Source organism: Stenella coeruleoalba (genome assembly GCF_951394435.1).
Source record: "Stenella coeruleoalba genome assembly, chromosome: 2".
NCBI lineage: Eukaryota > Metazoa > Chordata > Mammalia > Artiodactyla > Delphinidae > Stenella > Stenella coeruleoalba.
Window position 1 is genome coordinate 88,241,861 of NC_137147.1, and position 13,622 is coordinate 88,255,482.

Sequence of the window (13,622 nt, forward strand, 5' to 3'; positions counted from 1 at the left end):
GGGCTGCTCTGTTTACAAGAACCTCGACTTCAGTACACCATAAATATCTCAGGAAAGAGACAAATGGATAAAGAAGTTGTGGTACAAATGGAATATGGAATATAAATGGAATATTACCAATGGAATATTACTCAGCCATAAAAAGGAGCAAAACTGGGTCATTTCTAGAGACGTGTATGTATCTACAGACTGTCATACAGAGTGAAGTAATTCAGGAAGAGAAAAACAAATATCGTATATTAACGCATATATGTGGAACCGAGAAAAATAGTACAGATGAATCAGCTTGCAAGGCAGAAATAGAGACACACATGTAGAGAACAAACGTATGGACACCAAGGGGGGGAAGTGGCTGGGGCTGTGGGATGAATTGGGAGACTGGGATTGACATATACACAGTAATATGTATAAAATAGATAACTACTAAGAACCTGCTGTATAAAAAAATAAAATATTCAAAAGTTTAAAAACAATAAAACAGAAAGAAAAAGTTCTTCCCTTTCCATATACGTATTAATATGAATTATTTCTATGCTTATATCCATACATACAAAATAAAGGAATAAAACTACCTTGAACCAAAAAAAGAAAAAAAAAGGAGAAAAACAGAACCCAGCGGCTGTAAAGATGAAAACCCTATCAGGACACTTGCTCCAGTGGTAAACAATTCTGAAGCTGGTCAGAGGTGGGGAACCTCTCCCATGCAGCCAGCAGCGCCCCCGCAAGGAGCGTCCTTATTGCAAAGCTGGTGGACGGTGCCGAGGCGTCTCTGAGTAAACGTGAGCTGAACCCCAGGCCAGCTGCTGCTGAACTTTTTCCACCCTCCTCAGGTAAAACACCTGAATATGTGCAAGGACTTGAAAGCCTAGAGGAAGGGCCGTGGAGCCACACCAGCGACAGCACGCAGGCCGACTTGGTGCCTACAGGCCAACCAGGATGGTCCTAGCCCCGGGCCCTCTTCTGGAAGCTTTCCATTTCCCTACCTGAGTTACCGCTCCTGTCCTGGTCTCCACTCTTTTTTTGCTTCCTCACCTCTGCCCGGGGAGAAATTCCAACAGCAGGTATTGGTGACACATCCTCTTCTCTAGCAGGTGGCAGGCTGGCAACACCCGCAGAAAGTCCAGCAGAGCCCCCCTCACACCGGGCCACCCACAGAGCCGTGGCCCCTCACTCCCTCCCAACAGCCCAGCCCCGACACTGCTGACGGGGCAGAGAATATGGCTCAGGCACTGCTGCAGGCACTCTTGCTGCCTGAAGGGGTACACCTGGGGAGGGCTGGCCGGCCGAGTCAGGCTGCGCAGGTCAGCCAATCCCTGCCCATCAGGGGCGCAGAGTTGCAGAAAATGGGCCCTGCTGCACTGGCCAGGTCCAAGGAACAGGTGTGGCGTCCTGAGGGTCAGGATAGACAAGGGGCTGCAGCTCTGGCTTGTTTTCTAATCATTTTATCTGGTCCATGAGTGGGAGAAAACTTCAAGAAGGCCCTCTCCTAAAGAGAAGCAGCCAGGCGTCAGGGAGAGGAGGGGTGGTGGGTGGAGACAGAGGCCTGGTGCCCCGGCTGCAGTGGAAGCCTCTAGAAGTCCAGGCGGAGTGAGGCCGCCCAGAGTGAAACCCAGTGTCACAGACCTGGTGGAGCTGCTGTTTGTTAGTTCAAGTCCTGCTCTGAGGTGCTCTGGGTCAGCTCTCACCAACAGGTAAGCTGGGGGTGCTCTGCGATGAGGGCTACGTGCACGGTTCCTGTTGGCCCAGGCTGCCGGGGTACCAGCCCATATGAGCTCCGTATACTGGGAGGGCCCTGCCCATGAGAGCCCCGTGGGCTGCTGGGTGCCAGCCCAGGTGAGTTCCATATCCTGGGAGGGGCCTGACCACGAGAGCCCCGTGGGCTGCTGGGTACTTATACAGGTGAGCTCCATATCTGGGGGGGAGGTCTGACCACGAGAGCCCCGTGGGCTGCTGGGTGCCAGCCCAGGTGAGCTCCATATCCTGGGAGGGGCCTGACCACGAGAGCCACGTGTGCTGCTGGGTACCTGGTAAAGGACGTCAGGACAGTCAGTGAAGCCACCGAGGATACACATCCAGTAGTTCCTAATTCCTACACACTGCTCGTCATTCTACTCTCCACCAGCACCTGGTATTCTGTATTAGACTGAAAAGATGCCTCCTTCTGTATTCCATTAGTCCCAGAGGCACAAGAAAGTTTAGCTTTTCACTGGCAGGACTCAACATACAACAAAAAGAATACTGCTGGGCCGTCCGACCACAAGGGTTCAACAATTCCCCTACCATCTTTGGGGAAACTTTAGCTAAACACCTAAAAGATCTACCTCTGGAGAAGTGAACCCTCCTTCAATATGCAGACAACATTCTGATCGCCAGCCCTACTAAGGAGGTCTCTGAACTACCCAGGCAATAAAGGACAGAAAGTGTCCAAGAAAAAGGCTCAATTATCACAGACTAAGGTGACTTGCCTGGCCTTCTTTCTCACAGAAGGTCGGAGAAGCCCTTCCCAGGAAAGGGAAGAAGCCATTTGCAGCCTTACCCTTCCTAAAACAAGAAGACAACGTAAGGGTTCCTGAGGGAGGCTGGGGTTTGCTGCAACTCGATCCCTAACTACAGTCTAATAGCTGGGCCTCTATATGAAACATTGAAAGGAAAAGGTGATTCTTTTGAATAGAACCCGGAAGCGGCCTTTCAAGGATTGAAAGAACAGTTAATTCAGGCCCTTGCCCTGGACCTCCCAAATTTAGCTAAACCCTTTGACCTTTACCTTCCCAGAAGAAGGTGAATCGCCCTTGGAGTATTAGTGCAAAATCTGGGACCACTTGAAATGGAACAACTCAAGAATGCCCTCCAGGTAGGAGAAATTACGGTAACCAAGGGGTGGGCCCGTCGCCTCACACAGCCAGGATACTGGGGTATCTATAAACCTATAAATCAGCAGCCTGCAAGGCCAGCTGCCTCCTAAGGGAAAAGGACCTCACTTGGTGACCCTAACCGTCAACCTTGCCCAGAAGTTGCAGGGATCGCTCCGTGGACACACTGACCTCGAGTGAGGAGGCCCTCAAGCTCCAACCTCCAGTGAGACAACCTGGGGCAACGGGCCCCCATGACGATTCGCGTGACCATCACTTAACCTGGAGCTTCTCTCAGAAAACAACAAGAGTGTGCCCCAAAAGAGCACACTACTGCTTGCAGGAATTACTGCACCCAGAGAGGAGCTAATAAGCTTGGCGGGGAAGTGTATATCACGCTGTCACCATAGAAAAGCCAACACGCACGGCGGTGTTGGCGGCCAATGAGACCAGCTGGACTCCTGGCTACTTCAAAAGTCCGTTGAGTCAGTGGCCGTCATGGTCCTGGATCACCACTGCCCTGGAATCTCTGGGAGTTGACCAGGCACGGCTCTGACACCTGGTGCTGTTTTTAAGGTAATGCAGTGGCCTAATTGAAGAAAGCGCAGACTACTAGTCGGCGCATCTTGGCTGGCAGAAACCGTCAGCCTAAGGCAGCTGAACAAACGTGGGGCCGGGGTAAAACCGGCCACCCTAGCGTCTCTGGGCATCTCTTTCCTGGACACTTAAAAGTCAATAGAATCTATAAAACTTCAAATGTTGGTGCTCATGCACATGAGCAGTGAGGGAGGAGCCCTGAGGACAATGAAACTCACCTGGAGGCTGCTGGGGAGAAGTTCTGCCCCTCCCCCCACCGCGGGTATGAGGACTCCCAACTCAGCACAAAGCAGTTACAGAAGAGGGGTCTGAACCCTCAGCCCCCCAAGAATGAGTAACGAAAAAAAGACACAGGAGAGCTTTGTCACCCGCAAAGCCCATTAAAAATTCCTGGGAGTTAAACAGAATCTGGGCAGTATAATAAAGTCTAACCTTTTTTTCCTTCGTGCTTTGTCTAATTTCACTTGCTCGTAGGGTTCCGCAGGCAGAGGCCTCACACCCGGCACTTCACACCTGATTTCCTAGTGCAAAATGTCTGGGCCCACACCTCAGCTCACCGGGCCCAGTGCAGACTCCCTGACAAACAGCCAGAGCTCCGCCCCCTCCCTCCTGCTGATGCTGACGGGATCCCTACACAGCGCCCGGCCCACAGCCCGCGGGGCAGCGCAGGCTCTCACCTCTCCATTCTCTGATCAAATTATAAAGTTTTCCTTTGCTTCTCAACCAAACTTAGTCTTGTTCTCTTGGCTCCAGTGACACTGGGCAGGAGGACCCTTGTTGGGGCCCAGTCTGGAGGATCAGTAACAGAATTTGAGAACATTGTAACCTCAATGAACAGATGTGTGAGCCAAACTCTTATTAACATAGAGCAGCGTATAAGGCTCGGGTAAAATAAGATGTTTCTAACACTTCCATTTGATATTTCCATCATTTTATTATAAGCAGTTCAGTGGAGGGGTTGGTCTTATTTTCAGGTCAACATTAGAGAAATGAAGGGATTTCTTTCCAAGGATGTACATCTAATAATCTTGGCTGAAGCATCAATCTTGTTGTGAATGCTTTTCCACTGATAATGATACCTCTCTTTCAGCTCCACCGTTTCTGAGAAGTATAAAATCTTATAACTTATTATTACCAAAGGGGAAACACAAGAGGAGGGATAAATTAAGAGTTTGGGATTAACACATACACACTGTTATCTATAAAATAGATCATCAACAGGGAACTACACTCAATATTTTGTAATAACATATAAGGGGAAATAGTCTGAAAAAGCATACATATCTATATCTACCTCATCAATCAACGACAGATAAAATGTAACCTAAAGGAGAGCGATGGTGAGCGCTTCTGACCCTGAAGAATTCAATCATCTAAAGCTCGGACTCTGCCTACTGCCCAAGGCCCTTAACGAACAGGTACCCGTAGCTTAAAAATTTTCCAGTTTAGGGTTCCAGGACACACTGATTTGGAAAAATCCCTGGTGTTCTCCTTATATGCAGGGGACTCTTCCTGCAGCTAAAACATGCCTGTGACACCCAGAAGATGGTACACAGTTTCAACGAGCAGAGTTAGGAAAAGACACGTCAACTCCACATATCCCAGTGTTCGGGTTCACCCCTCCAGCCTCTATACTAACAGGCACCCCACTTGGAAATACACCACCTTTAACCTCCTATTTCGTACAGTTTGCAATTTGTCCGCAGGATGAACGGGAAGAGGAGGAACCAAAGAGAGAATAGTGGGCTTCCCTGGTGGCGCAGTGGTTGAGATTCCGCCTGCCGATGCAGGGGACACGGGTTCGTTCCCCGATGCAGGAGGATCCCACATGCCGCGGAGCGGCTGAGCCCTTGAGCCATGGCCGCTGAGCCTGCGCGTCCGGAGCCTGTGCTCTGCAACGTGAGAGGCCACAACAGTGAGAGGACCGCGTACTGCAAAAAAATAATAATATATAAATAAAAACAAAGAGAGACTAATTCTAAGTGTTTAGACAGGCAGATGTTACTCTAATTTCTACTCAGGAAGAACAATTAACCAATGGATCAGCCTGCCCCCCGGAACCAGAATAGGGCCTGAAGCAATCCTGAGGTTTTGCGGCCAGCTCACAAAAAAGCGAGTTGAAAAATGGAGCTCAGGGGCACTGCAATTCACAGAGCTGCAGGGTTATAAATGATAATCGTCCAAAAATATATTGAGGTTAGGCAACGAAGAGGATTTGAAAGCAAGGCAGAATTGCAGGAAACAGTTTTCATCAGGTAGATGGGAGTCACCTTTAAAGCACATGAAAAGTGGCAGAATTTCGACAATGATGCAGTTGGCCAGAAAGGGTGTAGGTGTTTTTTCCTGACTATATTCAGGAAAAAACGCCTACGCCCTTTCTGGCCAACCAAACAAGCGGGCAATGCAAATCAGCACCACAAAGTAGTCTCACTTCGCATCAGTCAAAAGGGCCATACTGGAAAAGTGTAAAAACCAGAAATGCAGGACAGGCCATGGAGAAAATGGAGCCTTGTTACACTGATGGGCAGGATGTAAATGGCCAACGGCCACTCTGCAGAAGTGTATGGTATTTCCTAAAACATCTAAAAAAGAGAGCTGTAGACTATAGGGCACTTCCTCTCATGGGCGTATATCTCGGGAACACCAAAAATTGACAGGGAACAGGCCCCCAAAGTTTAGGGCTCTCTGTTTACAAGAACCTTGACTTCGGTACACATTAAATATCCCAGGAAAGGGAAAAATGGATAAAGAAGTCGTGGTACTTGTGTACGATGGAATATCACTCAGCCACAAGTCAATGTCATAAGGCTCCTAGAAGCATAATGAGCGGTTTTAGGTACGATAATTCTAAGTGAAATAAGTGACACAGAAAAAGAAACTTATCATAAGATATCACTTATAGAGGGAATGTAAAAATCGCTACACATGAACTGAATTACCAAAGAGAACAGAGACACATATTTAGAAAAAACACTTATGGCTAATTAAGGGGAAAGGTGAGTTGGGGTGATGCATCAAAAAAGAGATTGAAATTAGCACAGATACGGTTCCATAAGCCAAATATGTAATAGACAAGACCACTCATTGCTCCGTGAACTGGACTCAAAACACCCTATTCACCGCAGAAGACTTCATCTGACTAGTAAGAATATTAAAAACTATTTACTCGTATCTCTCCATAAGTGAATCAAGTGGGTGTAAAGCGGCATAAACACAGCAGTGATCAGCTAAACCCCATTATAAAAATAAATTACAAAACAAAGACTGTGAAAAGGGAGAAGTTCTTACAGAATTCGTTCAGGGGCTTAGATGCAACCTGGATTGACCACATCTACACCCACAGCTGGATGAGACATAAGGCTGGACACTCTTGGGGCTGAGAGGATTGGTGAGGGTGGGTGAAAAAATGCAGACCCTTTAAAGTAATACTGCGTGGTACCCATACCATGGGTCCCGAATCTCCAGATTCAAGGGAATCCTCCTACAGTTAAAACATGCATGGGAAACCAGAGGATGGTATTCCTGTGACCGGGAAAGGTTTCTAAAATGCACCTCGTTTTTCATCTCCTGGTGCTCGGGTTCGCCATTCCAGCCGCTTCGCTAACAATCTGCCCACTTGGAGAATCAGCACCTTTAACCTCCTGTTTCGTACAGTTTGCAATTTGTCCGGAGGATGAACGGGAAGAGGGGGAATCAATGAGAGACTAGCTCTAGGTGTTTGGACAAGCACATGTCACTCTAATTTCCAATCAGGAAGAAGAATTAACCTAAGGCTCAGCCCGACCCCCGCAACCAGAATAGGGCCTGAAGCAATCCTGCAGTTTTGTGGCCATCTCCCAAAAAAGCGACATGAAAAATGGAGCTCAGGGGCACTGCAATTCACAAACCTGCACAGTTATAAATGATAACTATCGTGCAAAAATATATTGAGGTTAGGCAACGAAGAGGATTTCAAAGCAAGGCAGAATTGCAGGAAACACTTTTCAAGAGGTAGATTGGAGTTGCCTTTAAAGCACAGGAAAAGCGGCAGAACTTCAACAATGATGCAGTTGGCCAAAAAGGGCATAGGCGTTTATTCCTGAATATATTCAGGAAAATACCCATATGCCCTTTTTGGCCAACCAAACAAGCGGGCAATGCAAATCAGCACTACAAAGAAGTCTCACTTCGCATCGGTCAAAAGGGCCATCCTGAAAAAGTGTAAAATCCAGAAATGCAGGACAGGCCATGGAGAAAAGGGAAGCTTGTTATGCTGATGGGCGGGATGTAAATGGCCAAAGGCCACTCGGGAGAAGTGTATGTTGTTTCCTAAAACATCTAGAAAACAGAGCTACACAGCATAGCGCCCTTCCACTCGTGGGTGTATATTCTGAGAAAACCAAAAATCGAAATGACCTGGGCACCCAAACGTTTAAGGTTTCTCTGTTTACAGGAACCTCGACTTCGGTACACCTTAAATATCCCAGGAAAGAGAAAAATGGATAAAGAAGTTGTGGTACTTATGTACAATGGAATAACACTCAGCCATGAAATCAATGTCATAAGGCTAGTAGCAGCATAATGAGTGGATTTAGGTACGATGATTCTAAGTGAAATATGTCAGACAGAAAGAGAAACTTGTCATAAGATATCACTTATAGGGGGAACGTAAAAATCGCTACACATGAACTGAATTATAAAACAGAACAGAGGGCTTCCCTGGTGGCGCAGTGGTTGAGAGTCCGCCTGCCGATGCAGGTGACGCGGGTTCGTGCCCTGGTCTGGGAAGATCACACATGGCTGCTTAAGGGGAAAGGTGAGGTGGGATGATGCATAAAACAAGAGTCTGACATTAGCACACATACCGTTCCATAAACCAAATATGTAATAGACAAGACCTGCTTATTCCTCAATGAACTGGAGTCAACGCACCCTATTCATTGCAGAACAATACATCTGACTAGTAAGAATCTTAAAAAGTATTTATTGATACCTCTCTGTAAGTGAGTCAAGTGGGTGTAAAGCGGCATAAACACAGCATTGAATATCAGCTAAACCGCATTATAAAAATAAATTACAAAAAAAAAAAAACCAAGATAGTGAAATTCTTACAAAATTCCTTCAGGGGCTCTGATGCAACCTGGATTCACCACATCTAGACCCAGGATGGATGACACCTAAGGCTGGACACTCGTCGGGCTGAGAGGATTAGTGAGGATGGGTCAGTGTATGCAGCCCCCAGAGTAATACTCCCTGGTCTCCATTCCATGGGACTAAAATCTCCACGTGCAGAGGAACCTTCCTACAGCTAAAACATGCATGGGACACCCAGAGGACGGTACAGAATGTGATCGGGAAGAGTCTGGAGAAGGCACCTCATCTCCTCATCTCTTGGTGCTCAGGTTTCCTCCACCAGCCTCTTTCCTAAAAATCTCCCCACTTGGGGAATCATCACCTTCAACATCCTTTTTCGAACAGTGTGGAAATTGTCCAGAGGATGAAGGAGAATGGATGGAACCAATGAGAGATAAGTTTGGACAGGCACATATCACTCTAATTTCTAATCAGGAAGACGAATTGACCAAAACCTCATCTTCACCCCGGAATCAGAATAGGGCTTGAAGAAATCCTGCTGTTTTGTGGCCAGCTCCCAAGAAAGCAAGTTGAATAATGGAGCTCAGGGGCACGGCAATTCACAAAGTGGCAGGGTTGTTAATGATACCTATCGTCGAAAAATGTCTTGAGGTAAATCATCGAAAAGGACTTGAAAGCAAGGCAGAATTGCAGGAAAGGGATTTCAAGAAGTAGATTGGACTCGGCATTAAATCACATGAAAAGCGGCTGAACTTCGCCAATGATGAATTTGGCCAAAAAGGGCATATGCATTTTTCCTGAATATATTCAGGAAAAAAGCATACACCCTTTTTTCCCAGCCAAAGAAGCAGACACTTCTAATCAACACCTCAGAGTTATCCATTCACATGTGTCAGAAGGGCCATCCTCAAAAAGTGTAAAAACCACATGCAGGAGAGTGCGTGGAGAAAAGTGAGCCCTGTTATGCTGTTGGGGGGAATGTAAATTACAAACGGCTACTCTGGAGAAGTGTACTGTGTTTCCTAAAACATCTAAAAAACAGAGCTACAGAGCATAGGGCACTTCCACTCATTGGCTTATATCTTGGGAAACCCAAAAATCGACAGGACACAGGCACCCCTACGTTTAGCGCTGCTCTGTTTAGAAATGCCTCAACTTGGGTACAACTTACATGTCCTTGGAAGGAAAAAATGGATTAAGAAGATGTGGTACTTATGTACAATGGAATATTACTCAGCCATTAAATCAATGCAATAAGGCCCATTGCAGCAACTCATGGAGACTTAGGTATGATCATTCTAAGTGACATAAGTCAGACATAAAAAGAGACTTATCATAAGGTATCACTTATAGATGGTACCTAAAAATGGCTACACATGAACTCAATTACAAAACAGAAACAGAGTCACACATTTAAAAAACACACTTATGGCTGCTAAAGGAGAAAGGTGGGGTGGGGTGATGCATAAACCAGGAGGTTGAAATTAGCATCGATACGGTTCCATAAGCAAAATAGGTAATCGACAGGACCTACTGTATAGCTCAAAGAACTGGACTCAGTACACTGTTGTCACCGGAAAAGAATATATAAGACTGGTAAGAATCTGTAAAAGAATTTATTGATGTGTCTCTTTAAGTGAGTCAAGTGGATAGATGTAGAGCAGCGAGAAACACAGTATTGAAAATCAGCTATACCCCATTATAAAATTAAATAACAAGAACAAAAAAAAAAACAGTGTGAGAGAGAGAAATTCTTACAAAATTTGTTCAGGGGCTGTGATGCAACCTGGACTGACCACATGTAGACACACAGCTGGATGGGACCTAAGGCTCTACACTCGTGGGTCTGAGAGGCTTGGTGAGGATGGCACAGCAAATGTAGCCCTTTTAGAGTAATACTGCGTGGTACCCATTCCATGGGCCCCATATCTCCTGGTGCAGGGGACCCTTCCTACAGCTAAAATATGCATGGGACATCCAGAGGATGGTACACCGTGTGTTCAGGAAGAGTTTGGAAAAGTCACCTCATCTCCACATCTCCTGGTATTCGGGTTCCCCCCTCCAGCTCCTTTCCTTAGAGTCTCCTCACTTTGCGAAGGCAGCACACTCAACAGCCCGTTTTGCACAGCTTGGAATTTTCCGGGTGAAGAGGGGAATTGGGGTTGGAATGAGACACAAGCCCTAGATGTTTGGACAGGCATATGCCACTCTAGTTTCCTAATCTGGAAGAAGAATTTCCCTATCCTTCAGGTGCCCGAGTAACCAGAATGGGTCTGTAGAAATCCTGCCCCTTTGTGGCTGCTTCTTCCCTAAACAGCAAGTTGAAAACTGGTGCTCAGGGGCACTGCAATTCAGACATGCAGGGTTGTAACTGACACCTCTAATGGAGTCATTTCTTTAGCCAAGTATTCGTAAAGGCCTTGTAAGCAAGGCAGAATTGCAGGAAAGGGATTTCAAGAGGTAGTTTGCACTCACCATTAAAGCACATGCAAAGCTGCTGAACATCGCCAATGATACAGTTGGCCAAAAAGGCCATATGCGTTATTCCTTAATATATTCAGGAAAAACCCTTACTCCCTTTTTGGCCAACAACACAGGCGGGCAATGCATATCAATACTACAAGGAGGTATCACTTCTCACCAGTCAGAATGGCCAACCTCACCAAGTGTAAAGCCTGAAATGCAGGACAGGGTGTGGAGAAAAGGGAACCTGACAAGCTGATGGTGGGAATGTAAAGTGCTAACAGCCACTGTGGAGAAGTGATGGTGATTCCTTAAAAATCTAAAAAACAGAGCTTCAGAGCACATGGCGCTTCCACTCCTGGGCCTGTATCTTGGAAAAAACATAAATTGACAGGACCCAGGCACTCCAACATTTATGCAGCCCTGTTTACAAGAGCCTCTACTTGGAAGCTACCTAAACGTCCTCGGAAGGAAGACTGGATATAGAAATTATGGTGCATATGTACAATGGAATATTACTCAGCCATGAAATGAATGAAATAAGGCCATTTGCAGCCCCTCGGAAGGACCTAGATACATTCATACTAAGTGTCATAAATCAGACAATGATAACTATCATATGGTATTACTTACCGGGTGGAATCTAAAAATTGATACAAAGGTACTATCTGGGCTTCCCTGGTGGCGCAGTGGTTGAGAGTCCGCCTGCCGACGCAGGGGATGCAGGTTCGTGCCCTGGTCCAGGAAGATCCCACATGCCGCAGAGCAGCTGGGCCCGTGAGCCATGGCCACTGGGCCTGCGCGTCTGGAGCCTGTGCTCCGCAACGGGAGAGGCCACAACAGTGAGAAGCCCGCGTACTGCAAAAAAAAAAAAAAAAGGTACTATCTTACAACACAGAAATAGAGTTCCAGGCTTAGAACACAAACTTATGGTTACCAAACTGGAAAGGTGTGTTGGAGGCATAAATCATGAGGTTGGAGTTGGTATATACATATTTACAGAGGGAAAACTTGTAATCAACATGGACCTGCTGTAGAGCACTTGGAACTTTTCTCAACACTCTGTAGTAACCTCAATGGGAAAATAATTCTAAAAAGAATATATAGTTATCTCTGTATAAATGAATCATGTTGGTGTATAGCAAAAATGAACACAACATGGTGAATCAACTATATTCCATTATAAATTTAAAATTAAATTATAGAAAAGAAAAATGATCACTAAATTCGTTTAGTCATGGTGAACGTGCTGGTGTCACATCCCTGGACATAGATCCCATTTGGTCCCAAGGCTGGACTGTTGTGAGCCTGAGGACCCTGGGAGGATATGCCAGCTACTTCGCCCCCCTTGAACATGTAGTACCTGGTCCCCTGTGCATGGGATCACAATCTCCAGATCTAAGTGTGCCCTTATACTACGAATTCAATCCTCTGACACCCAAAGGATGGTGGACTCTCTGGGCTGGATGACATTTGGAAAATCACCTGGTCTCAACATCCTGGTGTTTGGGTTCTGACCTCCAGACTCCTTCATTAGGGTCATCCCACTCTGCAAGACAGCACCCTCAACAGGTGATTTTGCAGGGGGTTGTATTTGTTCGGGGGATGAAGGGTAAGGGGGAAGAAGGAATGGGACAGAAGCCCTTACATGTTTGGTCAGGCACATTCCACTCTAATTTAAAACCCAGGAACAGGACTTTCCCTACATCTAAGGTTGTGTCAGTAACCAGAGAGGGACAGTAGAAATCCTGCCGCCTTCTGTTTCCCATAACAACAACTCTAAAACTGGACCTTATAGGCACTTCATATTCACAATGCCTGGGGAGCTGTAAATGACAACAGCCCTCAAAAAATGTCTTGGGGTAGGTAATCGAAATAGACTTCAAAACAAGGCAACCTTTCAATAATCCTTTTTCAAGGGGTAAATTTTACTCACACTGTTCAAAAAAAAAAAGCACATATGAAGATGCTCACCATTGCTTTATGTTAGACAAATGCAAATCAGATGTACAAAGAAGTATCACCTGGAACCACTCAGAATAGCCATCATCACAATGTCTACAGCACGAAATGCTTCAGATGGTGTGGAAAAAAGAGAAACCTACTACTTCTTATTATTTTTTTAAATCTGCTTTGGGTCTTCGTTGCTGCGTGCGGCTTTTCTATAGTTGCAGCAAGCGGGGGCTACTCATCATTGTGGTACGCAGCCTTCTCTTTGCGGTGGCTTCTCTTATTGTGAAGCACAGACTCTAGGCACACAGGCTTCAGTAGTTGTGGCTCGTGGGCTCTAGAGCGCAAACTCAGTAGTTGTGGCACACGGGCTTAGTTGCTCTGCGGTGTGTGGGATCTTCCCGGGCCAGGGCTCGAACCTGTGTCCCCTGCACTGGCAGGTGGATTCTTAACCACTGTTCCACCAATACTATGCTATTGGTGGCAATGCCAATTTGTAACCGCCACTATGGAGCACAGAATGGAGGTTACCAGAGTAAGGGGAGGCGGGAGGGATAAATTGGAAATTGGGATTGACATATACACACCACTATATATAAAACAGATAACAAATAAGGGCCTACTGTATAGCACAGGGAACTTTAGTCAATACTCTGTAATGACCTGTATGGGAAAGGAATCCAAAAAGGA

At 46.2% G+C, this 13,622-nt stretch overlaps 1 protein-coding gene across 4 annotated transcripts in view; it reads right to left on the reverse strand.

The window, feature by feature from the left end:
* Positions 1 to 13,622, reverse strand: part of LOC307180005 (uncharacterized protein) — a 129,649-nt gene that overhangs the window by 75,515 nt on the left and 40,512 nt on the right. For all 4 annotated transcript variants that reach the window (XR_013825637.1, XM_079909957.1, XM_079909959.1 and 1 more), the window contains one exon: positions 11,616 to 11,840. Coding sequence is in view for 3 of the 4 variants with exons in the window: in XM_079909957.1 (XP_079766083.1) it covers positions 11,616 to 11,840 (225 nt within the window). In the remaining variant the exon portion in view is untranslated. The remainder of the gene's footprint in view (positions 1 to 11,615; positions 11,841 to 13,622) is intronic.